General features: G+C 40.0%; 1 protein-coding gene across 6 annotated transcripts in view; it reads right to left on the bottom strand.

Moving 5' to 3' along the window:
* The window catches only part of arhgef10 (Rho guanine nucleotide exchange factor (GEF) 10), a 281,643-nt gene that overhangs the window by 92,885 nt on the left and 162,433 nt on the right, over positions 1-26,325 (bottom strand). For all 6 annotated transcript variants that reach the window (XM_043679127.1, XM_043679118.1, XM_043679163.1 and 3 more), the window contains 4 exons: positions 9,545-9,660; positions 2,548-2,675; positions 768-868; positions 280-401 (listed from right to left, as the gene is read on the bottom strand). In XM_043679127.1, coding sequence (XP_043535062.1) covers positions 280-401; positions 768-868; positions 2,548-2,675; positions 9,545-9,660 — 467 coding nt within the window. The remainder of the gene's footprint in view (positions 1-279; positions 402-767; positions 869-2,547; positions 2,676-9,544; positions 9,661-26,325) is intronic.

Here is a 26,325-nt window from a genome sequence, read left to right as displayed (position 1 = left end):
TCGCAAAGACAATCTACTTATTTCTCAGTTCTGTATTAGATGGTGTCTAAAGGTAAGCACAGTTGATCTATTAAAGCTGCTTACTCACTATACTCAAATTCAACAAGTTTGACTTTATTGTAAAGCTTGACATCAATAATATTTTGCAAATGATTCTAGGAACTCAAAAATGTAGTTTCTTTGGGGCATTAAACATGATTTGACTGGGATGTAAGTCTAAAATTTAGTCTGTAGCTGGAGTCAGATAATCATTATGAAAATGGAATTTGGAACTCTCACCTTGAACTCCTGCAGTTTTGACATCATCACAGGCATGTGCCTGACAAGAAGTGGGTGCTTTTGGCGCTTTACTTGTTTCCCATCATCCTCTGCACAAAACCAACCCAGCTGGTTCTCATCCCCTATTTTAAGGAAGAAATAAAACAGAAGTAAAATTGAATAGTTACTTTTTTTTGAAACCTTTTGATATGTATTTATAATTGAACCAGAGACACAATATTCACACACATGGATATTACATGGAGGCCAGTTATTTAATACACATACTTCTTTATAAAAAGGAAAGTCTTTCTAATTCTGAAGCTTCAAAAAAAAAAAAAGAATTTTGTATAGTGATCATCTCCTTTCCGTTATTCCTGAAATGGAGATATTTATGCTTTAAGGCTTGAAGTTGGATCTTAACTGTAAAAACAAAAGTATTAGCAGAGGGGGGAAAAAGAAGCATTTACTTGGTGATCAATGCACATATTCTGCGAATAAAAACTTACCAAGAGCCAATTTGGCCATTTGTAAACTACTCATCCAGGAGAGTTTGCTTGTTGGAGTAAATGTATTAAACACTGCTGTAAAAAATGAAGGCCTTCCAGATCTGGAAAAAAACCCACATCAGACATTTAAAATTATTACTTAAAAGTGGTGTCAACTCCATTTCGGAATTGTTGAAAAGGTTAGAATAATAAATGATTGAATATGGTACCTTAATTTAAAATAGTAACTTTGACATCTGTTAACAACAGAAGATGCTTCAACATCACTTACATATGATATCCAAATGATTAGGTACAACTGCAAGGTGTGCTCTACGACAAGATACACCTCTTCAGCGTACTGAGCTAAATATTGCTTTTTGCACATATGGTGTGGTCTTGAGATAGCTTTCTGCGATTTGGAACATATATCATGACATCCATACTACATTTGTTTTTTGCCCCAGCAATATTGGATTACTCTTTTTAATCCCAATGGCACATGCCTTTCCAAACATGCAAAGCTTATTTCTATTTAGAAGATCAATGCTTCCAAATATTGTCTTCAACTGGTCATACTAAAGAGCATTTAACAAATGCAGAGATATAGAAATATATGAGTTTAAGGTTAAGGAGACCATTTGAAGATATAGCTAATATATAAATTAGATGGGGTCATTCATGAATCATTCCAATTTTTAAAAAATGTCATCATTAATCTTTTTTCTGCTCCTCTTCTTGACATTGTAGGTAGCATCATTGCAGATTCTGCAACTGACACTGGAGCATTTTTACTTTCATGCAATGGAATAGAAATAAGAATTGATGTAAAATAAAAACGTACACAATCATTGAAGAATTTAAACCTTCATAGTTTTTGTGCACCAGAGCGTCAAATCCATCTCCTTGGACTTCCTCACTTAAAACAGAAAATAAACTTAACATATATTGGTTTATTTAAAAAAAAACATACTTAATGCAATTTCAGATGTACGTGGAATTCCAAAAGAAAGGTAAAATGGTTAGAAGGAGTCAGTTGTATATATGTTATACACCTTTGGTATAGCCACTGTCTAACCCTTCGAGAAAATGTACCACAATATCTGGAAGTTGATCTGAGACAATCTGAAGGTAAAATTGAATTTCAAATGGTGCAAGTCCAGGCAGATGTCAACATTCAACAAGGGACTTTGAATCAAAATGATTGTTGGAACACATTTTAAAAAACTAAGATTTAAGAATCCTAGTATTAAAAGACATTTTTCAATACACTTTGATAGGAGGTGGTTGTGTAGCAGTAATGCCACTGTAATCCTGAAGCCTAGACTACTGCTCTGGGACTTGAGTTTGAATCTCACCACAGTGGAATTTGAATTCATTGATTATAACTGCAAGTTAAAGCTAATTTTAATAATGCTGATCATGAAACAATGGGAGATTGAGGTTGAAGACCCATCTGGTTCACAAATGTTTCTGCAGTGAAGGAAATCTGCCATCCTTACTTAGTCTGGCCTACATACAATTCCAGACTGACAGCAATATTGTTCACTGTTAATTAATATTTGCAATGGTCTTGCAAGCCACTCAGTTCAAGGACAATTAGGGGTGGATAATAAATGGTGGATAATAAATGGTGGACAATAAAAGTTGTCTGTATCAGCCACACCCACAGCTCAAAAAAAAAAGGAAATATATATTTTTGTAGAAGCTGATAATGCTGCAATATTTGAAAAAGTACATCAACACCACACTGCCTCTCGAATCCCTTCATGTTTAATACTAGAATCTGCTCGATACCAACTTGTCTGGTTTTCCAGGGAGTTGCAGTTGAATTCTGCAACGATCTGCTGCTCTTATTTCTTCTTCCTTTTTAAATATGAGTTTCTGAAGACCTGCTGTCCAATCCTGGCTCACAGCTGGATTTAAGTTCTGTAAGAATTGTAAAAGATTTGTAACATTAGAAGATCATTAGTGTAAAACCAGGGGCATTTCTTAAAATTAATAGCTTTTATATGGTGTTAATTAAACAATAAGGTATTTTCTTTTCCGTAGGTCATGAATAGGCAGCTGAAATCTATAGCAATTCCTGTGATGTGTGGGAACTTCAGCAGACTGTGTCTTAAAGGGCCACATGTGCAGGAAATGCCTGCAGTTGTTTAAGCAGAAGTTCAAGATTTCCGAACTCAAAGAGCAGCTAGTCACTGTGGAGTATTAAGAAGGATGGGCACTTGCTACAACTCACGTTCCAGGAGGTAGTGAACCCACAGGCATTCAGAGTTCAGGACACTAGTTGGGTGACCATCCTGAAGGTATAAGGAGCAGAAGGTACACACATATTAGTGGCAGCATACCACTCTCAAATTGATTTTTGGCGTTGGAAACCGATGGGGGTGTTGACACTGTGACGGACTAGGCAACATCAACGGGCAAGGGGTGAGGAAGAAAGGAACAGCAAAGAGAAAAGAAGGGAGCTGATAGAGGAGATTCCATGATCAGTGTGACAGGCAGTTATTTCTGTGCCTGACACAGAGTCCCATATCATGTGTTACCTCCCTAATTCCAGACAAAGCAAATCCCAAGGGTGCAAATGTCCTGCAGAGGCAAAGGAAGGCGACAAACTGCAGCTATCTTCAGTACAATAATATATGGACAGTGGGTATTGAGGACCTATTCTCCATTCTTGAGTATTGGGATCAGTTCTGGAGAAGGAGACACCAATTAAAAAGGGACGGGTTGCACATAAGAGGACCGGGACCACTGAATCACAATATTATTACAGCACAGCAGGCAGCCATTTGGCTCATTGATCTGTTCCAGCTCTCAGAATACCTATGCCAAATATCCTTTCAACTTTCTCTTCTTGAAGGAAAGCAGTCACAACATCTCCAATCTATGTAACTGAACTTCTTTATTCAGGAACCATTCTCTTCATCCTTTTTTGCACTCTCTAATGTCTTCATTTCTTTCCGAAAGTGTGGTGTCCAGAACTTGACTCGATTCTCTTGTTGAGACCAAGCCAATGTTAAACATAAACTTAAAAGAAGAAAGTGAGGACTGCAGATGGTAGAGATCAGAGCTGAAAATCTGTTGCTGGAAAAGTGCAACAGGTCAGGCAGCATCCAAGGAGCAGGTAAATCGACGTTTCGGGCACGAAGAAGGGCTCATGCCCGAAACGTCGATTCTTCTGCTCCTTGGATGCTGCCTGACCTGCTGTGCTTTTCCATAAACTTAACAGAACCTCCTTTTATGCACCTTTTAATAAAACCTTATATGCTGTATGCTTTAGTAACTGTGCTCTCGATCCATTCTGTCAGCCTCAATCATTAATGCACCTACGTCCCTCTGCTCAAGCAGCTTCAGAATTTTCTTTTAAATTGCCTGTGTTCTTTCTAACAGAACTTAAGCATTACTTCATATTCCTCTGCATTAAATTCTATCTGTCACTTGTCTGCTTATTCTACCAATGTGTCATTGTCCTTTTGAAGTTCTCCAAAATTCTGCTCACTGTTCAATTATTAAGTTATTCTTATTATTCATTTTTCAGGTCAATTACTGGCCCTTGTGTAATATGAATGTTATTTGCCACCTTTTGGCACAAGTATTGAACTGAATTTAATTTATTGTCACATGTACCAAGGCACAGTGAAAAGCTTTGTCTTATGAGCAATACAGGCAGATCACAGAGTTATGTAGCATAGATTGTAAATAATAGATAAATAGCAGCAAAAACAAAAACACAGGTACAGAATGTTAAGAGTTTGAGAGTCCATTCAGTATTCTAACAACAGTAGGGTAGAAACTGTTTTGAAACCGGCTGGTGCGTGTGTTCAGGCTTCTGTACCTTCTCCCCGATGGTAGAGGTTGTAGAAAAACATTGCCAGGGATGGACCTTTGAGAATGCTGGCGGCCTTTCCTTGACTGTGAGCTGGTAGGTGGATTCTATAGATGGGAGGTTGGCCTTTATGATTGTCCGGGCCGAGTTCACCAGTCTCTGTAACCGTCTCCGATCTTCAAAGGTACAGTTGTCATACCAGGTAGTGAGACATCCAGACAGAATGCTTTGATGGTGCACTTATAAAAGTTGGCAAGGGTATTCGCTGTCATGTCAAATTTCCTCAGCTGCCTGAGGAAGAGGAGATATTGTTGGGCATTTGTAACCAGTGCTTCCACATGAAAAGTCCAAGAAAGCTTACTATGGATGACCACTCCCAGGAGCTTGACACTCTCCACCCATTCCACCTTTGTGCTGTTAATGTGCATGGTGGCATGAGTAACATCAATAATGAGAGCTGGGTTGTTCTCAGTGCACAATTTTTCCAGGGTCTTCCACCTCCCGTTTGTAGTCTGTTTTGTTGCCATCTGAGATTCGACCGACTATGGTAGTGTCATCAGCGAACTTTTAAATGGCATTATTGTGGTATTTGGCAACGCAGTCATGGATATACAGCGAGTACAATAGGGGACTGAGTATGCACCCCTGGGGGCTCCAGAATTGACTGTTAGTGAGGATGAAATATTGTCCCCAATCTTCATTGATTGTAGCCTGTGGATCAGGAAACTGAGGATCCAGTTGCAGAGAGTGGGGCTTAGTCCGAGATCACTAAGTTTAGTAATCAGTCTCAAGGGTATAATAGTGTTGAAGGCTGACCTGTAATCAATGAGTAGGATTCTTATGTGTCAAGATGTTCTAGGGAGGAGTGAAGGACAAGTGATATGTCATCTGACTTGGATCTGTTGGTCCGATAGGCAAATTTGAGTGGATCAAGAGTAGTGGGGAGGCTGGAGTTGATTAGTGCCATGACCAGCCTTTCAAAGCACTTCATGGCCACCGAAGTTAGGATCACTGGGCAGTGCATTTTATCAAATGTGACCTGATGTAAAGGTTGATGGAAGGGAAATGGTCTAAAGACAATTAAATTACAGTCAGAGAAAAAAATATAGGAATAAATACAAGAATAGGATCCAAAGTAGTTATTTTGGACCCTCAAGCGTGCTCTACTACTGGATAAGATGGTGGCTGATCTGACTGGGACCTAAACTCCCTTTTCCTTTCTACACTCCCCATACCACTTGTCAATCAAAGATCATTTTACTCAAAAATAAAACCAAGAAATATGGACAGTGGAAATCTGAATGAAAACAACAAATTGCTGAAGAAATTCAGAAGGTCTGGCAGCATTTGTAGAAAGACAACAAATTCAACTTTTCAGGTCCAGTGAGCCTTCTTCAGAACTCTTCTTCAGAAGGGTCACTGGACCCTAAATGTTAACTCTCACAGGACCTTATATATTTCAATCTGCAGGAAAATCACAGAGAGATGTGCAATAAATGCCAGTGGTGATGTTGGGTGACTTTAACATTATCCCATTCATTACTCATGTAACTGGAGTACACGGTAAGGAAGGGAAGGAATTTCTGAAATGTGTTCAGCAGCATCTCTTTGGCCAGTATGTTCTCGGTGCAATCATGGAGGAGGCACTGCTGAAACTGGTTCGAGGGAATGAGGTGAGCGAATGTTGGTGGGGGAACAACTGAGTAAGATGCGTCCAACACTTCTATCATAAGATTTAGATTAGTAATGGAAAAGAACAACGAACAAGCTAAAATAGAAGTTCTAAACCGGAAGGCAGCTAATTTCAATAGGATGAGGGGTAATCTAGCCAGGACAAAACAAAACCAAATATTGGCAGTCAAAGAAACAGAATGAAACAATGGATGATCTTTAAGGAAGAGTTGATTCAGGTACAGACCATGCATTCTCCAACATGGAGGAGAAAGATAAGGAAACTAAAGTTAGGATTTCTTAGTGAGGATAATATGGAAAATGATGGAACTAAAAATAAAGTGTATTTGATGTGAAATACAAACGTTGAAAGAGAAGTGAAGAAGGAAATGAGATAGGCAAAGCAAGTGTAGTTAACATGAAAAGCAAAAAAATCTTCCACCAGCATGAAAATTGTAAAATGGTAGTAACAATTGGGTTGGATTACTTCATAATGCTGTCAAGGAAAAAAGATGTTAGAAAATATTGGAAGAAGCAGAGATGGTAGAAGTTCAAAGTTTGTGCGAAGATTTGTAGCTCGGGTGCTCGTTGCTGTGGTTCTGTTCGCCGAGCTGGAAGTTTTTGTTGCAAACGTTTCGAACCCTGGCTAGGCGACATCATCAGTGCTTGGGAGCCTCCTGCGAAGCGCTTCTTTGATGTTTCCTTCCGGTTGACAACCGGAAGCGGCAGGGACAGACCACTATAAACACCGGAGGAAACATCAAAGAAGCGCTTCGCAGGAGGCTCCCAAGCACTGATGATGTCGCCTAGCCAGGGGACGAAACGTTTGCAACAAAAACTTCCAGCTCGGCGAACAGAACCACAACGTGGTAGAAGTAATGGACAAGGAGAAAATGGTTAAGAATGGTGACTATATTTAGGCCGGATAAGTCAGCTAAGCTAGAGGCTAATAAAATGGGGTGTAGAAGTAGCAGAGAGACCTGACACAATAAGCCAAACTTCTTTAGATATGGGTGGACGTGCCACAGGATTAGAGAGCGACAAACTCCTTTATTGCATATCTCTTTAATACAGAGAAGTGAGATGATACATTTGGTAGAGTTAGGTAGAGGCAACATAGTCTAAATGACACAGATATCGAGTAAAAGCATAGAAGACTTGATATTGGAGTTACATATTGAGTTAATAGTTAACAAAGCATATCAGATACAGTGCTTCAGAAATGGAGGCACTGAGTACCAACATAGGGAGGTTACGCTGAATCTTTACAAACCCGGTGATTAGGCTGATGTCCTTCTGCAGAATTCATGGCTATAGGCCAAACAGCAGGCAAATGGGACTAGTTTAGTTTGGGAAACCTGGTCAGCATGGACAGGTTGGACTGAAGGGTGTCTTTCCATGCTGTATGACACACTCCATAAGCAGACAGAATCTCTTGTGATTGAACTCTGACTCAATCAATTCCTGAGAATGTTAAACAGATATCCATTTGATTCTTTACTCATGAGCTTGAGAAGTTTAGGATGCATTCCATGTGACCCTTCTTGCTGAAGTTTTTAACATTTAGATACAGAGGAACCTCAATTTTCCGAAGGAGCTCTCGAGATCCCGATGGAAACATTACATCAAAGGCGTGTTTCCAACAATGATTGTGTCTTTTGTTTACAGTGAGTAAACAGGTACCATTTCCAAATGACTGTCTGCCCACCCTCTCTCTCCCCCACATTGTCCCTGGAGTTCTACACAGGGGCAAACCCTAAATCCCGGTGGGTGTGTGTGTGCGCAAGAGAGAGAGAGAGAGAGGGAGAGAGAGAGGGAGAGAGAGAGGGAGAGAGAGAGAGGGAGAGAGAGAGAGGGAGAGAGAGAGAGGGAGAGAGAGAGAGGGAGAGAGAGAGAGGGAGAGAGAGAGAGGGAGAGAGAGAGAGGGAGAGAGAGAGAGGGAGAGAGAGAGAGGGAGAGAGAGAGAGGGAGAGAGAGAGAGGGAGAGAGAGAGAGGGGGGGCGGTGTTGAGGGGGCAGGTTGGTGTTGGACACGGGGATGGTGTTGCATGGGGATGGGGGCTGGGGGTGGTGTTGGAGTTTAGGACGGGGAGGTACGGGGGGCTCACGTGCTATGTGCTGCTGTTAGTCTCCTGAACATGGAGCTGACGTTAAAAAGTCTGAGCCCCAGAGGAAAGGCATTTAATCGATTAACCAAATAATTCATTATCTGAACGAAATAGTGCCCGCTCATCACATTCGGATAATCGGGGTTCCCCTGTATTAGGTCATTCAAGTCTAAAGATACAAACTATAAAAACATGATGAGCCAAAAGATTTCAGGTCACATCTTTACTCTTCAACAAGCAGATGTACAGTCAGATCAATTCAACCTATGACTTCACGATTTCTTCACATATGTTCAACCAATGCAAGTCACGCTGACTTTTGCAAATTGAGTGAAGTGGGCAATATTAAGGCAGTTCTTTGTTGTAGAAAATTTGAATTTTAATTGCATTGAATTTGGGGAATGAAATATCAAAAGGATTGAATCAATACAGAGCAACCTTGATTATATGAACGAGATGGGCGGGCACTATTTTGTTCAGATCATTGATTATTCAGTTAATTCGGTTAATGCCTTTCCGCAGGGACTGAGTTTTCTGTAAAGTCTGCTCCGTGTTCAGGAGATAAGGCAGCATCACATCGCACGCGAGCCCCCAACTCTGTCCAACACCGCCTCCCGCCTACCCCCCAACCCTGTCCAATACCGCCTCCCGCCTACCTCCAACCCTGTCCAACACCGCCTCCCCCCCGCACCTCAACCCCTTCCAAGATTGCCCCCAACCTCGCCCGCCCCCAACCCTATTCAATACCGACCCCCAACCTCGCCCACCCCAACCCCATCAAACACTGCCCCCCCCCAACTCCGTCCAACAATCACATTCCTGAAAGGGAATGTGATTGAGATGTATGTGGAAATCAATGGCTACGGGACAGAGATTTAAAGTAAGGGGCAGGAAGTTTAGAGGATATGCGAGGAAAATAAATTAACCTACAGCCAATCTGGGAATGTGGGACTTGTTGCCTGTAATGTTTATGGAGGTAGAAATTCTCATAACATCTAACACATGTCCACTTGCAATGCTAAGGTATACAAAGCAATGGGCCAAGTGCTAGAAAATGGAAAGTTAGGTTGTTGCTTTTGACTGGTGCAGACTCAATGGGCTGAGTGGCCTTTTTTCTGTGCTGTGGATCTCTATGACTATATTTTTAAAAATAATGTTTTATTTTTAGTAAAGTAAAGTTTACAATACCTGATAATTTCCTTTTAAAGTACCAACAAGCTGCGTAATCTGGCCAATCACACTTAAATCATGCATTAGATTTTGTAAATCCTGATACAGTTGTCCTGGTCCCATGTACAACTTGTCTGAAAAAATGAAATTGAAATAAATGAGAAACTGAGGAGTACAAAAAGGTAGCAGTCTGTTACTGAAATATTAGGAGAAAGAAATATACCAAGGTATTAGAAAATTATTCCATTATTCTTGAAGACTAGGTGATTAACATCACATTAAATCAGAATAATTGAATTCTTCTGCTTGTCCACTGTTCCAAACAAGTCTCAGATAATAACTGGACCAGATACATTCAATTGCTAATTTGTATCTTAACTCCATCTACCTGCTTTGGTACCATGATACTTGTTTAATGACAATTAAAGTGGATAACCTTTGAGTTAAATTCTCTGGCCATCTGCCTTTTGCTAAACTTCCCATGTTTCAATATTAATACCAACAGTTAGGTGCAAATGCTCGGCACCTCTAAAAAACTGGGTTTGAGACTGCCACAGCAACTTCCAGTCACCCAGGAGCTGATGTGGTGATTAGATTACTTACAGTAGTGGAAACAGCCCCTTCTGCCCAACAAGTCCACACCGCCCCGCCGAAGCGCGACCCACCCATACCCCTAACCTAACACTACGGGCAATTTAGCATGGCCAATTCACCTGACCTGCACATCTTTGGACTGTGGGAGGAAACCAGAGCACCTGGAGGAAACCCACGCAGACACGGGGAGAACGTGCAAACTCCACACAGTCAGTCGCCTGAGGCGGGAATTGAACCCGGGTCTCTAGCGCTGTGAGGCAGCAGTGCTAACCACTGTGCCACCGTGCCGCCCACATTGGAACCAGATGAATCGTATTGACTATGAGATCCTTGATTGGGGTTGTTAATCTGGGTCCATCAGGAAACCCTGGATGACAGATATAAACAGTAGATTCAGAATCTCCTCACTTTCAGAACTGACTCCAAGCTGACTGGCTACAGCCAGTGTACTGTGCACATGTATATAAAGGGTGACTTGGTGATGGGATAGCGGCCTCTGTGCAGTTATTTCAGCCAGTTTGTCACCTTTGGGTGGGAAATGGAAGTGTAGACTGTGGAAATCAGCCAATGTTAACAATGATTTAATGACAACCATTCATGTCATGTAAATAAACATCTACTGCAGCTACTGGCACAGGTTTTATCAACCCTCACTGACACTAGCAGACGTTTTTAAAGGTGTGTAGATTTAAATATCTTGATAGCTTGAGGTTTTTTTTCAACACTCATTAACATGGGCAGACATCTTCATATTTTTTTAAAAATTGCAGCTTGACGGTTATAGAAACTTTACCTTTAACATTTAAGATTATTCTTACAAGTCATAGTACCCACACTGTAGATTAAGGCATTGCTGTAGCATAGAGTTCAAATGGTCTGTGGACACTTATTTCTCCATATGCATGTCATTATTGGCCTGTTTTGCTCATCAACAAAAATTGACATCAGTCAGAATACAACATGGAATCATAGAAATGGGGCAAGATTCTAACCCAGGGTCCACGTGCCATTTTTTTGCCTCTCTGCAGAGTCTCCACAACTCCATAAAAATGTTGACTTTCATGGAGTATTGCAAGTGACAGGAAGTCTTAACATCCAACAGGAGTTTAATATAGAAGTTAAGATGATTTAGTTCTTGATTGTACCGCAAAATCAAAAACTACAACAGGTTCTGATCAAAATCATGGCAATAAAAATGATAGATAGGCTGTACCTTTAATTTATGCAATTGTGATTTAATATCTCAAAATATTTTTTGCAGGGTTTAAGCTTTCAGTGCCTAGTCCCATATACTTTATGTGCTTTGCATGATAATTGAAGCATGTACAAAGTAACTATTGTTATACTTGTAATCCTGCCTGTTATAAAGGGACAGTCAATCTATTACATATGGCAGGATCGTACATTGCCAACCAGAATCCCAAAAAGCACCTTTATCAAAGGTTTTCTTCACAGACTGCAAACAAGTTGTGTTTTTGGAGATTTAGAACAATGTGGCATTAGTGAACAACTATGGGCAGTTTCTCAAAATTTATCAGACTATTTCAATTAGTGCAAACACCAACTTTAGTGCCCAAAGGAAGAACTCTCTGTACCAACCATAGATATTAGAATAATAATTGTAACTAGATTGTCAATAAAATTTGCAGAACATGTGTTGTTCTTTGAATTAAAAATAAAACAGAAAGCTGAATGAACTTTAACCTACTTGCAAAATACCAGCCAACAAAAAGGGCTCTATGACTTGCAACAGTCCTTTAATTCTAGCTTTTATATTACATATTACAATTGAAATTGTTTTAATTGGGTAAACAATTGTAAGATTGCAAATATTCAGGGAAAATAGCTATCTAGAGTTTCTTTAAAGAAGAAAAATGTGTTTTGAAGGATTGTTCTTATCAGGTTTTGCTTGCTAATGTTTCACTAGCCACCTGGGTGTTTTCCTGTTGGTGGAAAATGTAGAATAAAGTCTTTGTAAAATAGTGTATTTTTTACTGTATTATTATGTACATGCATTGCCATGGGTGATTCTGGGAAAATATAAGCACGACTGCAGAGCCCTTCTTGGGTGCAGAGATAATGTGGGGGGAGAAAAAGCAAAAAAATACAGGAATATCAGGGGTTCACTCTAAGTAAGAACTGGTTCTGTGCTGGCTGGGTCAATGTCTTCTCCTATGCATGTGCAAACAAAACTTGATGGGATTAAAAAATGAGATTTCAATAGGATGCACATGGATGTCTCATTGTTGTTTTATGTATTATTTTGGGATTAATTTTTTTTCAAATGCATTTTATGGAGTGCTAAAGGACATCTGATGTATTAAATATCAAGCATCTGATTTATTTAAGTAACTGGTTCTCCCTGCAAAGTAAGTCTGCTAATCGGTATATTGGTGACAACACAGCTGACCTGTGTTTTGACCCAATGGAAGAAATTCTGTTAATTTGACAGTCCCTTGCTAGACGTTAGCAAGGGTCAGAGTGGTAAAACATTGAATGTACGCAAGAGGTCCAGAAATAGGCATTTCAAGATTGAAACACTCTCTATTAAGACTATATTTTTTAAAAAAGTAACATTCATTTGGAAGTAAAGTAGTTTCATTTAACGAGTTCAAAAATAGTTTAAATGAACTATACATCTTGAGAACTGGCATTTGTCCCAAAAAGGGTAACAAACAGTCAAGATTTAAGAAAAGGTTTTCCAGTTTTTGTAATAGGAATCTTAAATCCAAATTCTTTATATTAAAAGGGATTTAAATACTGTTTGTTACAACTGTTATGATAACCTGCCAACCAAAATAAATATTCAAAACTAAATTGCCCGATAGATAATACTTTTCATGCTTGCAGCTTCCATCCCCCTCTAAGTACTATGGTCAATAATCTCTATACTTGTTCATAAAACCACCACCCTTCCCCAAGACCCCAAACCTCCGGTCCCCACCCTCAGTTATCAAGGCCATCACAATTAAACCATGTCATGTAAGTAATCACTAACTTTGAATTGAAGTTCTATGCAAGCATAATTTTGCATTTGTATTTATTTCATAATTACAAACATTACACCCAAAAATCAAGCTGGAATTCATTGTACCATATAAACGCTTCCTTTACAATCTAACAGCAGTTCCTAAATCACAATATACAATTACAGGAAACGCAATGACAAATCTTTCCTGCAAGTGCTGACAAAAGCAAGTTTAGTGAGCTATTCCGGACAACTGAAGACTTTGCTTGCTTTTATTTAAGTATTTATGCAATCTTTAGCATTGCATTTTAATTAATGACAATAATTTAAAAACATGAATGAAATGTCATATGTCCATCCAAGAGAATCAATCCATCAAATAAGACAAATGTGCTAAAAGTCACTTAGACGCATTGGAGACACAAAGTAAATCAATTTTATATCATCTGATTGTCTCCAAGTGACAGTAAGAACAATGGTCTGTTGTTTGAGATCTTTGAACTTTTACAAAGAAAAGTGTATAAATATATTCTGTGAATTGACATACTGCTAGTTCCCAGTGTACTTAGTGCAGTCAGGATTCAGGGAATAAAGATTACAAAGTGAAACGTGTAAATTACAAACACATTGGTGACAGGCATCAAGTTTCCTTTCTTCACAGACACTATTATTTTTAAAATGGACATTATATGCACCGTCGCAATTTTTTCGCAACAACCTTGAAGAACAGACTGAGATCACAATTTGCATCTAATGAGCTTCAACAATGTTAAGAATCACCCTCCCACACACCAACTTTCAGATCTGTTCATTTGACAGTCTGGCAGCCAAATTTGTGTCTCATTGCGAACCACTCTCACTTACAGCAGAATGTAACTTCAGTATTGAACAGAGTTTCTTTGTTCTATTCACCAGTATTAGGCCAGCCATGGGTCAAAAAAGTGAAAGTGTGAAGACAGGTTGTTCCAGTATATTGCAGTTTGCAAAGCAAAGTCTCAGTAAAGATTGAGATCATTTGGGAGGAAAAACACAATAGGTCACCTTATGTATTGGAGAGAACCATGCTTTTTATGATAGAGCAGTAAGTTTGTGGCGATACTGACTGATGGCTGGAATTCTTAGGCTTGTTCATCACTCTGCAAGACAACAATGATACGAGACCACCGTCCACCTCATTTACTCCTCAAAGCCAAACCTCCTAAAAGAAATGGATCAAGGATAAAAAGCTGAGAGAAGTATGTCAATGGAAAGTGTAAGTGGAGCACAGTTGTCCGCTGTCTCGGATAGAGTGTGTGGATGCAGAACTGCTTGGATAGCAAATAATAATAGCTTTTTGCAAACATCTACTCATTTTAAACCACATGTTTAGAATGCTATTTTGATCTTTTTATTCAATCGCTGTGATTTAAGGTTTTGCTAACTTTTCCTATTTTCTCAGAAGGAATTCATGATATTCTCAGAATTCAGAGTCATAACAAATACAGACCCTTTGGTCCAACTTGTCCATGATGACCAGATATTCTAAAGTAATCTAGTCCCATCTGCCAGCAACTGGCCCATATCCCTCTTCTGCATTGGAACACTTCAACGCCATGGCATCAATGTGGATTTCACCAGTTTCCTCATTTCCCCTTCCCCCACCTCACCCCAGCTCCGCAGTCACTCTATTCCTGATGAAGGGCTTTTGCCTGAAACGTCGATTTTCCTGCTCCTCGGATGCTGCCTGACCTGCTGTGCTTTTCCAGCACCACTCTAATCTAGACGCTGGTTTCCAGCATCTGCAGTCCCCGTTTTTACCATATCCCTCTAAACCTTTCCTATTCATGGACCGATCCAGATGCTTTTTCAATGTTGTAATTGCATCAGCCTCCACCATTTCCTCTGGCAGCTCATTCCATTGTGTGTGTGAAAACATTACCTCTTGGGTCCCTTTTATATCTTTTCCCTCTCACCTTAAACCTCTGCCCTCTGGTTTTGGATTCCCCTACTCTGTACAAAAGGCCTTAGCTATTCACCTCATCCATGCCACCCATTGATTTTATAAACCTATATAAGATAACCCAGCAGCCTCCAACCCTCCAGGTAAAATAGTCCCAGCCTAAATAGCCCCTCCTTTTTTCTTAAATCCTCCAACCCTGTCAATGTCCTTGTAAATCTTTGCTGCATCATTTCAAGTTTAACAAATTCTTTCCTATAGCAGGGAGACCAGAATTGCACACATTATTCCAAAAGTGGCCTAACCAATGTTCTGTACAGCTGTAGGATGCATTGACCAATAAAGGCAAGTCTATCAAATGCCCTTTTCACTACCTTGCCTAACTTTGACTTTCTGTGACTGCTTCAAGTGTCAGAAAAATCCAGACAAAAATAAAAGAAATTTTGACTAACATCCATGACAATGTGTTCAAGTTTGACCACCTGATATTTTGAACTTCTTCATTCTCATTTTGGTCTTAATTGTGTCATAAGTATTAGTGCAGGTTTTACTCACTGGATATCTCAAATGTTAGTTTCCCTGATTCAGCTGTTCCATGGGAATCACTTCACCACTCACTAGGTGTTCCTTTATGCTATCTTGGGAGTTGCTGCTTTGAATGTTTATCTTCAAATATTTGTACAAGGGATCTCATAGAATCCCCACAGTGTGGATGCAGGCCATTCACCCATTGAGTCCACACTGACCCTCCAAACAGCATCCACCCAGACCCAAGCCCCTACCTGAAACCTCTCATTTCCCATGGCTAATCCACCTAGCTTGCACATCCCAGGGTTATTGAGCATGGCCAATCCACCTAACCTGCACATCTTTGGACAATGGGAGGGGACCGGAGCTCCCACGCAGAAATGGGAACAATGTCTGTGTGGAGTTTCCACAGTTGTCAGAGGCTGGAATCAAACTTGGGTCCCTGGCACTATGAGGAAGCAGTGCTAACCACTGAGCCCCTGTATCCTTATCTTCTTGGTTATCCTTCAAAGGGAAGGCATCCACATTCAACATCTGTGGTTCTACTGGGTGTAACAAAGTGGTAGATAAGGCTAATTTGTGCCTGGAAGGTTCTGCTGCAAATAAAACAGATAATACAGCTTATATTTTGGATGAATGGGCTACTGGCTTGAGATTTCCTCTTGTGTTTTCTCTCTGCCTCTCAACTGTATTTCCTATCAAGGAGTTTACAACATTTTCGGTTTGCTTGCCCTAGGTGCAACAATGCCAGACCAATTTCTGTCATGACCTGAAGTCTCTGTCAAAAGTTCTAAATGAAACTTTTCATGCGTCCTTGTAGCACTGCTTTTGGTATTCTCCCTCAACCATAACATTGCACCTCAGCGCAAGCTCTCTGGAGAAGATCGGCCTTGCTATGAGAATGTCAGACATTCTGCCTACATAATCAGGTCAACTGAGTTGGAAGGGTCTTAATATGGTATGGATGTTTGGCATGGATGCTCATGTGAGTACCTCAGTGTCTGGTATTTTGACTTGCCATCTGATTTTGAAGTGCTTCTGAATGTAGCTCCAATGAAAGTGGTTGGACTTCTTAACATGACACTGGTTCACAGTCCACATCTTATGAATTCAGAATGAGCAGGAAAATTGCTTTATAGATATTCATCTTGATAGGCAGCCTTATTCCTTTTCAGTCCCAGGCTGATATTTGACATCTACTAAAGAATAGAGTAACAAAGGGGTATAATACAAATTAACATCATAACAGAGCCACATTGGCTTTGGTTTCAGTTCTGTGAGTTTAAACTTCTTTGCTTCTCAAGATGTTAGAAAGTCATTTGGAAAAGTGACATGAATAGAGTCATAGAGCTCTACAGGATAGAAACAGACCCTTCGATCCAACTCGTTCACACCAACCAGATATCCTAAATTAATCCAATTGTATTTGCCAGCATTTGGACCTAGCCCTCTAAACCCTTCCCATTCATATACCCACCCAGGTGGCTTTTTAAATGTTGTAATTGTACTAGCCTCCGCCACTTCCTCCAGCAACTCATTCCATACTTGCACCACCCTCTGCATGAAAATGTTGTCCCGCAGGCTCCCTTTTAAATTTTTCTCCTCTCACCTTAAATTATGCCCTCTAGTTTTGGACACCCCCACTCCAGGAAAAAGACCTTGTCCATTTACCCCATCCCATGCCCCTTATGATTTTGTAAATATTTATAAGGTCATCCAGCAGCCTCCGATGCTCCAGGGAAAATAGCTCCAGTCTATTCAGCCTCTCCTTAAAGCTCAAATCCTCAAACCCTGGCAAAATCCTTGTAAATCTTTTCTGAAACTTCCAAATTTCACAACATCCTTCTTATAGCAGGGAGGCCAGAATTGCACGCAGTATTCCAAAATTGGTCTAACCAATTTCCGCAACATGACTTCCCAACTCCTTTACTCCATACACTGACCAATAAAGGCAAGCATACCAAACACCTTCTTCATTATCCTTTCTACCTGCAACTCCACTTTCAAGGAACTATGAACCTGCACTCCGAGTCTCTGTTCAGCAACACAGCCCAGGACCTTCAGTGTAAAAGTCCTGCCCTGATTTGGCTTTCCAAAATGTAGCACCTCACATTTATGTAAATTAAATTCCATCTGCCATATCAAGACCTATCTGATCAAAGTCCCGTTGTATTCTGAGATAACCTTCTTCACGGTCTACTACACCTCCAATTTTGGTGTCATCTGCAAACGTAGTAACTATTCCTCCTATGTTCACATCCAAATCATTTATAAATATGATGAAAAGCAGTGGACCCAGCACTGATCCTTGTCACAGACTGCTGGTCACAGGCCTCCGGTCTGAAAAACAACCCTCCATCACACTCGTCTTCGACCTTCGAGCCAAATGAAAGTGTCATTTCCAAGGACTCATGTAACTTAGTACGTGCTTCTTGAGATGTGTGTGAAATTAAATGAAGCAGTGTTTATACCATTGAGTTTATGATATACAGAAAAACACTATTGAGCAAGGTCACTCCTAGTTTCAGTTCAGAAGAATCCGCTTTCAGATTCAGCATAGTTGAAGAATATGGTTTTCAGTTCAGAAGTTTTAATCCAATAAAATTGTTTTAGTTTGCAAATTTTGTAAGAGATCTTGTGAAAGTTTCCAAGTTGTCAGAATTGAAAAGAGCTTTTGGTCATCCCAACTGCAAAGGTGTCTCTAGTTCAAAGATGTAAAGAATCAATTAAGTAAGGAATTAAAGAATACAAGTGACACTTCACTGCAATTGAATATCTAAAGGATAGGGCTGACAAACAGATTGAACCTTTGTTTTGCTATTTATGTTGCAATTTTTCTCAGGTGGACAAGAGGATCAGGAAAGCAGCCTCAACTCTTGCTCGCCTCATGACTCAAGTATGGACAAATCCCAAGCTGACAAAGAGGACAAAATGTCAGTCTACAAGACCTGCGTCATAAGCACACTGCTGTATGGCAGTGAAACGTGGACGATATTTACCAGACTGGAGAGAAGACTGAACACCTTCCACTTGAGTACCTGCTGTATCATGGGCATATCCTGCCAAGACAGAGTACCCGACACAGTGGTCCTATTTCATGTTGGCCTTCCCAGCATGTACACTCTGCTTAGACAGCAGAGATTGCGCTGGCTGGGCCATGTCCACTGCGTAGAGGATGGATGCATCCCATAGGATATCCTGTATGGAGAACTTGCATCCGGGAAGACACCCACTGAGCGCTTGATATCATTATGGAGTCCTGGGAAAGGCTTGCAGCTGACCGCACAAAATGGAGAAGCATCTGAACCAACACCTCAAAACAGGAGTAAAGAAGCTTATGAGTGCTGCAGCAGACAAGTGGGCACGCAGGAAGGACTGCAGCAGCTCTAGCAGATCAACAACCACATATAGATGTGACCTCTGCGGCTGGGACAGTTACTCTAGCAATAGTCTCTTCAGTCACCAGTGATGTTGCTTCAGGGAAGCAGAAAGCTAGAACAATGAGGATGCAACCCATGGACCACCATGACTGAAAGGTGCCGCTCAGCTTTTCTCAGGTGCCATATACATGTGATAACCTTGTGTTTATTTGTAAAGAACATTGACAGCCTTATGTAAAAATGTTCAGGAACTAACCACCACTGTTACTGACTTCAAAGGTTAAACATGATCTATCAAGCCAGGTTTACATTAAGATGTGACTTTTTCCAGTAATACCATCAGCTAGAATCATAACAGTGCACTTTTGAAAAATTTTGCAGCTATTTCATCATCAGTACAGTCAGCTTAAGAGAATGTGTTGATAAGATAAGCAATCTTATTGTTGACAAGTGCCTGCCATGGAATGAAATCTTGGGTTCAAGATAGATAAAGATGAGTCCTGGAACAGGTTGACTTGTGACTTCAGTTTTATTCATGCTGACCATAATGCTCATGCAGTGGAGAACAGTCCTTGCCAGATCGCATGCCCACCTCTGAACCAGCAATTAGTGCCCAATCAAATGACATATTGTTCTTATTACCTTCCAAAGCACTTCTTGGCTGATTGTGTCAAAGACCTTGGTCAGGTCAACCATCTAGTGTGTGTAGTCCATATTCTGTTTTTGGTATTTCTCCTGGGGATGTCCAAATGAAAACAACATACTAGTGGTTCCTCAACATTTCCAAAATTCCATTGACTCTCTGGCAGCAGATCCTGGCTACACTAAGCAGTTCTGAAGGGTTCTGGCAAAGACTTTGCAAAAGATGGAGATGAGATACATTCTCTTTGATTGTCAGAAGATTGGGGATTTCCTTTCAGCTTGTTAAAGGAGACAGTTGAAGCAATTATGCATTCTTATGGGATGGTTCCTTGCTGCCACATGGACTGAAAGAATTCAGTGAAATGTTTGAGCTTGTAGACCCCGGAGATAACATTAACACCTGGGAGTTTGCCACTATAAAGGCTTTAGAAAGAGTTGTTACAGATCACCAAGTGTGGAAAGGTGCATTGGAGTCAAAACAATGATGTTCTCCTCCTGAAGAAGTGTGTTGAAAACAAACTCTTATACACCAGTAAGAGGTTTTCATTTCCCCATCACAAGAGGAGCCACATTAAAATTGTTGTCCTATCAACAACATGAAAACATGTATCAGAGCTCTTTAAGAAATACAGAGAATGCCAGAGAAACTCAGCAAGTCTGGGAGCATCTGCAGGAAGAAACAGTGAGAGAGAGAGAAGTATAACTACCATCGAGACTGGTATGACTCTTCTTTGGAACTTTGTTTTTAATCAGATCTCTGCAGTTGTTTTTCCCAGCAAAATCTAACACCCTACCTTGTGTTGTATGGTGAATTTTGAGTTGGACAGGGCATTTCACCTTCCTATCTCCACCTTTATTAAGTTCACAGCCCTTTGAATTCCCAGACTATTGTCAATTGAGCCTATTAAGTGAGTAATTAATGCTCAATGAATGGCAACTGGTATAAAGCCAACAGTGAGTGGGGCTGTCACCAAGTAGGGGTCACCAACACACAAATCTGCTCTCCCAGTGAAATAGGAGAAGGGTTTCCTCATTCAAAGGGACTCAATGCCTGATTGAGGGAGTCAGCATCAGGTAGGAGAAGTAATTTTGAGAGCCATGCTCTACCTTCCTTGCCAATCTCACTGCATCCACTTCTCCCCATGACCCTCACTTTACCAAATTTCTCCTGTCATCACTCAAGTCTGGCCTGAGTCACTTAGATGGGTGTCATTCTTGCAGTAGCCACCACTGACTAATGGTACTGCGGAACAGAACTCCTGCTCACTGACAGGTCTCGGGCAAATGAGAATCTGCCAGCCTCAAAAGCACCTCTTAGGCTGGCTGTCCGGGTGTGATGCAAAACCTGTTTCACTTCTGTAACATTCCTCAGTGAAACAATTTTCTGCAGGTTATTCAAATGTAAACTCGCTATTTTTAGAATCGATCTGTAATCTGCTGATATTTGTAGCTATACAGTCGAAGAAATAACCACCTCTTTCTCTCTCACCTCTGGTACCTCAGGCCTGGGAGCAGAAATTATCTGAAGAATAGCAAGAAAGAATAGCCTCAAGATATTCTTAGCAATTTCATCCAGAAAACAAATCCTGAAGCTGATGCAGCCCTTGTCAACATTCAGTCTACATATTATTTGTTTTCATGCAAATTTGTTTATTCTTTGAAAGTATTTGTTTAATTTTGTTATGTTTGCAAAGAATCTGCAGCATTGGAGAAACTTGAACAAAAGTAGAAAGTAATGCAAACAATACTGAAAACTCAAACAGAAACTTTCAAATTCTGGGTGTGCAATGAGATGTTTACAACCTCTGTTTGTAGACTCAGGCATTTACCAAATTAATGATGTGGGCGTTGTGTTCATGTCAGGACACAAAAACATCAATGAGAAATGGCTGGCTGATTTTTATGCAGTGATACCATTTCTAATTAATCTTAAGCTCCATGTCAAAGTTTTGTTTGGCAGAAACATTCAAATAAACAACAGTCTATTCATGTTAGTTGTCAGAATGAAATACTGTGCTTGTGCACATTTGTGGAATGCTATAATGGACTAGCAGGCTAATGTCATAAACTTGTTTTCAATAAGCTACTAAAATAGAAAGCTTCATGACTTTTCAACGTGACTTTCTCAGAGTACAGTTCTTAATTTTCTTCAATAAAGAAGGTTATTTCTTCAAGTTCCGGCTAACTGTTTAATTATTAGCCAATCAACTAGGTTTTGAAATTCACAGTTCTGCAGAACCATCGCCAGCAGTGCACATAAACGATGTGAGTAAGTTTTGAAATCAAACAGATCGCTTTCTATGAAGTTCCAGGGCAGCCTCTCCGCCATTGTCCTGCTGCACCATTTTGAATGATCAGTTCAGATTTCTCATCAATATTTGAATCTGCAAAATTACATTCAATCTTAATGGAATGCCTTTAGTTAAATGACTGAGATGTTAAGAAAGGGCTTTTAGTTGCAAACTGGAAAACCTGTGAGGAGATGTAGTGACGGTGTTTGACTTTGTGGATGGCCTTTGAAGCAAGCAGTGACCTCAGTGGTCATGTGTTGGTGATCTAGGAAAAGGTTGAACTCTCTATCATTTGGAATCTGTTGCTCTGTCACCTTAGTGTAAGAATAGAACACAGGCTAACAGTTACTAAGAAATCTGGCTTGAGAGAGAAGTAATACCTGAAGAAACCTTACAAACTCAAGATCAAACAATAGTGGCAAGTGATAAATGGACAGTTCTCAAGAGTTCTGTTCCCTCAACTACAACATTAATTACTCATATATGTAACAAAAGTCACATTGTTTCATGACATTTATAGAAATTGTCTATATTTTCTAATCAAACTGTTTCAAAAATGTTATTACACACCTCTGGAGCAGGTGGGAACTTTAACCAGGCCCCCTGGCTAGAAGTATGGACAGCACCAGTGTACTATAACAGCCCTACATTCAGAAACTTTTAACTAGCATTCAACTAATTTGTATGTTGCAGGTACTTTTTTTATGAGTAGAGCACCGAGTGTAATAAATTGTGATTTAAAAACTGTAAAAGGCGTAAGCTCTTGATGAACATTCTGCATGGAGGTGTAGAGATATCAAAGACCTTAAGCCCACACACACACTCCCACAGATCATGCCACATAAAGGGGTGAAATGCAGGTTGCAATAAACAAGTACACTTGAAAAATGCGATAAGAACACTAATCCTTATCTACATGTCTTTCCAACATAAAAAGAGGCCAAGCTGTTCCACTTAAAACCAAAATACTGAGTGGAGACAATCCAAGCATTCTCCTATAGATGATAATAAAGCTTTCAGTGATATCACACGATATATGTATAATACCTTTTAGGAAGAAGTAGTAAAGATTTGATTTGACAGTGCTTTGTATTCAGCTGTACTTGAGAAGGTAACGTTTTATTTATTATGTGTGTTTTTTAAATGCTGTTGTCAATGCATTGAACTACACATTCATGATTCAAAGCAACTTCGCAGACAAAAACCCTTTAAAATGCCAACAATATGGAGCTCTCAGAGAATTGGAGCAGGATTTTCATACGTAACCAAACGCATTATGAGCAGTGCACAGAAATGTTTCCTTTCAGGAATGAATGCCAAGAAATATGTCAGAATGAAGTAACCCATGGGACAAATATGAAGACAACTCAGCAAGAGAAGCTGAAAAGTGAAAAAGGTGTGTCAGGTTTTGGTGAAGTCACTGCAAAGAGCTCCTCTCTGTTTGTGATTTATAATTTAAACAATGGCAATGCAAACTGAGAACACTGGCTTTCACTTTCTCCCACTTTGGCACTTATTACCAAGCTGGGAATTTGCTTTGTGCAGTGCTTAGTGTGGTATTTTCATGCAAAAATGTTTTATGCCAACTTCAGCTACTGACAACCATTGGAAAATACACAATTAATTGGAGTAATTTGATATTATTTTACTTTCAATCAAGTAGCAGATGGATAAATACAGAAAAAAATGACATAGCATATGAAAAGTTGAATCATTATTTTAAGTGTTTTGCAAATGTATATCTGATTACATGTCACTAAAAAAGCAAACTATGAAGTGAGTACTTACCATAGTGCAACTGTGGTGAAAATTCTCTTTTAAAAACGCAAGAGGAATGATGCATTAATTTCCACACATCGCATGTCAATACCACAATGACAAGACCAGCGCAGTATCAAAATGTCTCTATCTGGCAATTGAAAATGTAAACTCCTCCAATCCATCCAATTCTGACCCCCGAGACCGTAAAGTTTACATCCTGGCAGATACAGCCAGTTCAATGGGAAGTAATGAAATGCCAAGGTAAAAAGAACAGCCAGGGAATTCCTAGAAGCATGGCACTCATCCACAAACTCCATCAACAAACACATCGACCTGGACCCAATATACCAGCCACTACAACGGACAGCTGAATCTGACAACCGGAAGCGGCAGGGACTGGCCACTATAAATGCCGGAGGAAACACCACAGAAGCACTTCACAGGAGGCTCCCAAGCACTGAGGATGTCACCTAGACAGGGACAAAACGTTTGCAACAAAAATTTCCAGCTCGGCGAACAGAACCACAACAACGAGCACCCGAGCTACAAATCTTCACCCAAACTTTAAAAAGGAATTATTTAATCATAGGATTGCATCCATTGTTTTAGAATAAAAAGATACAAGAGATGATGCGACATAAATATTTCAAAACTTGTTGGTTATAGGTTAGCAGAAGCAACAAGCTCATAAACAAAATTGTGAAATAATAGATCTTTTAGAACTAGAGGTCCGCCAAAGTAAGATAGTTATTGAGAAATGCTACAGGAAATTCAGAAGAAATTTCTTTAACTAAAGAATGGGAATGAACCAGTTTCTCTGCAGTTTGATCTTATGTAAGAAATATGTAATTATCCTATGTTTGCTAAATTTTGGAGTTCTTTCTGAAATATAAATGCTTCAATCTAATTTAGTGAGTCAATAATTCTTTGCAATGATATTTTTCATTGCCAGGGCAAACAGGATTGGCAAAGACTGGTAATGTATTGATGAAGAATAGCTTCTAAGAAGTTTGCTTAGTCTAACAACTGGAAACACTTATGTTAAGGCAATGGTTCTGAGAGCATTAGTGTCAAAGTTGAATTAAGCACTGCTCAATCTGATGATGTCAGACAGCCTATGGGTGGAGGAGATGGAATCGAGCACAGGGTCCCCATGGAGATTGATGTAATCTTTGGCTCTTGATAGATTTCCACAGTAATACTGAACAGTTCCATTCCATAAAGATTTTCATTTAGGTGTTATTTCATCTCAAGTCCTCTCATATACTCTGAATTTCTTGAAGTTTTCCAAAGAGTCACTGAATTGAGCTCAAAACATCAACTCTGTTCGTCTCTGCATAGATGCTACTGGATTTGCTTGGATTCTCCAGCACTTTCTGTATTTATTTCAGATCTCTAGAATCTGCAGTATTTTAATTTTATAATATTATGTCTCTTTATAATTACACCTAACTTATCAATGAGGTTCTAACTACTACAATCATGCAATACACTACATCTTGTTGTTAAACCAAGTATGCATTCTCATTAAGACCCAATTGTGGTTTATCCTCTTCCAGTGCTCATTAATTGGACCCATGAATTCAACACAGAAATGAGACTTGGTGGCAATATTTTACCCAAACCACAAGCTACCAGTGGTTGTACCGCAACCTATGACACAAATGTGCCACAAATAGAGATCGGAGACTAGATATTTAAAATAGCTTACGTCTGGATCAGAGCAATTCAGCAGGCAATTTGGAGCCCCTGGCTTGTGTGCAAGTTCCCTGCCATAATCCTGACTTGGAACCATTTTGAAAGAGGCCAACTGGGAGTAGCACTGGCAGGTAGCAATTTAAAATCATCAGATTTAATTAAGGAGCCAATAAAACTCGAATCCCTTGCCAACTGGGATTTCTAGTCAGCAGATGGGTAACTCACATTGACCTGTACTAGGTGTTGGACTCGGGGGAGCAGGTTTGGACATGGTGGGAAGGGTGCAGGATAGATCAAGTAAGGGGCACAAAACAAAGTCTACACTGGCACAAGGTATGTTTTTCTTTCCTTGTGATAATACATGCAACTATTTCTTCCCATAAAAGATACAGGAGTAGAATAAAGCCATTTGGCCCATTGTGTCTGCTCTTTGATCATGGCTGATTTATTTCTCAACCCCATTCTCCTGCCTTCTCCCTTTAACTTTTGATTCCCTTACTAGTCAAGAACCTGTGTATCTCTGTCTTAAATACATTCAATGACTTAACCTCCACAGCCTTATGTGGCAATGAATTTCACAGATTAAAATATTCTCCGGATGAAAAAAAAATTCTCCCCATCAAAGTTCTGATAGGTCATCCCTTTACTAAGTCCTAATCTCTACTCCTAATGGGAACATCTTCCCCACGTCACTCGATCCAGGCTCTCACTATTCTGTAAGTTTCAATCAGATCCCACCCAGTTCATCTTTCTGAACTGAAGTTCAGACCCAAAGACCTTAACCACTCCTCATATGACATGATGGGGTTCATCCCTGGGGTTATTCTCATAAACATCCTCTCAGGAGAAAGTGAGGACTGCAGATGCTGGAGATCAGAGCTGGAAATGTGTTGCTGGAAAAGCGCAGCAGGTCAGGCAGCATCCAAGGAACAGGAGAATCGACGTTTCGGGCATAAGCCCTTCTTCAGGAATGAGGAAAGCGTGTCCAGTAGGCTAAGATA

This window comes from Chiloscyllium plagiosum, chromosome 3, assembly GCF_004010195.1.
Source record: "Chiloscyllium plagiosum isolate BGI_BamShark_2017 chromosome 3, ASM401019v2, whole genome shotgun sequence".
NCBI classification, from domain to species: domain Eukaryota; kingdom Metazoa; phylum Chordata; class Chondrichthyes; order Orectolobiformes; family Hemiscylliidae; genus Chiloscyllium; species Chiloscyllium plagiosum.
Note: the sequence above shows the minus strand (reverse complement) of the source record. Positions and strands in the feature narration are given on the sequence as shown.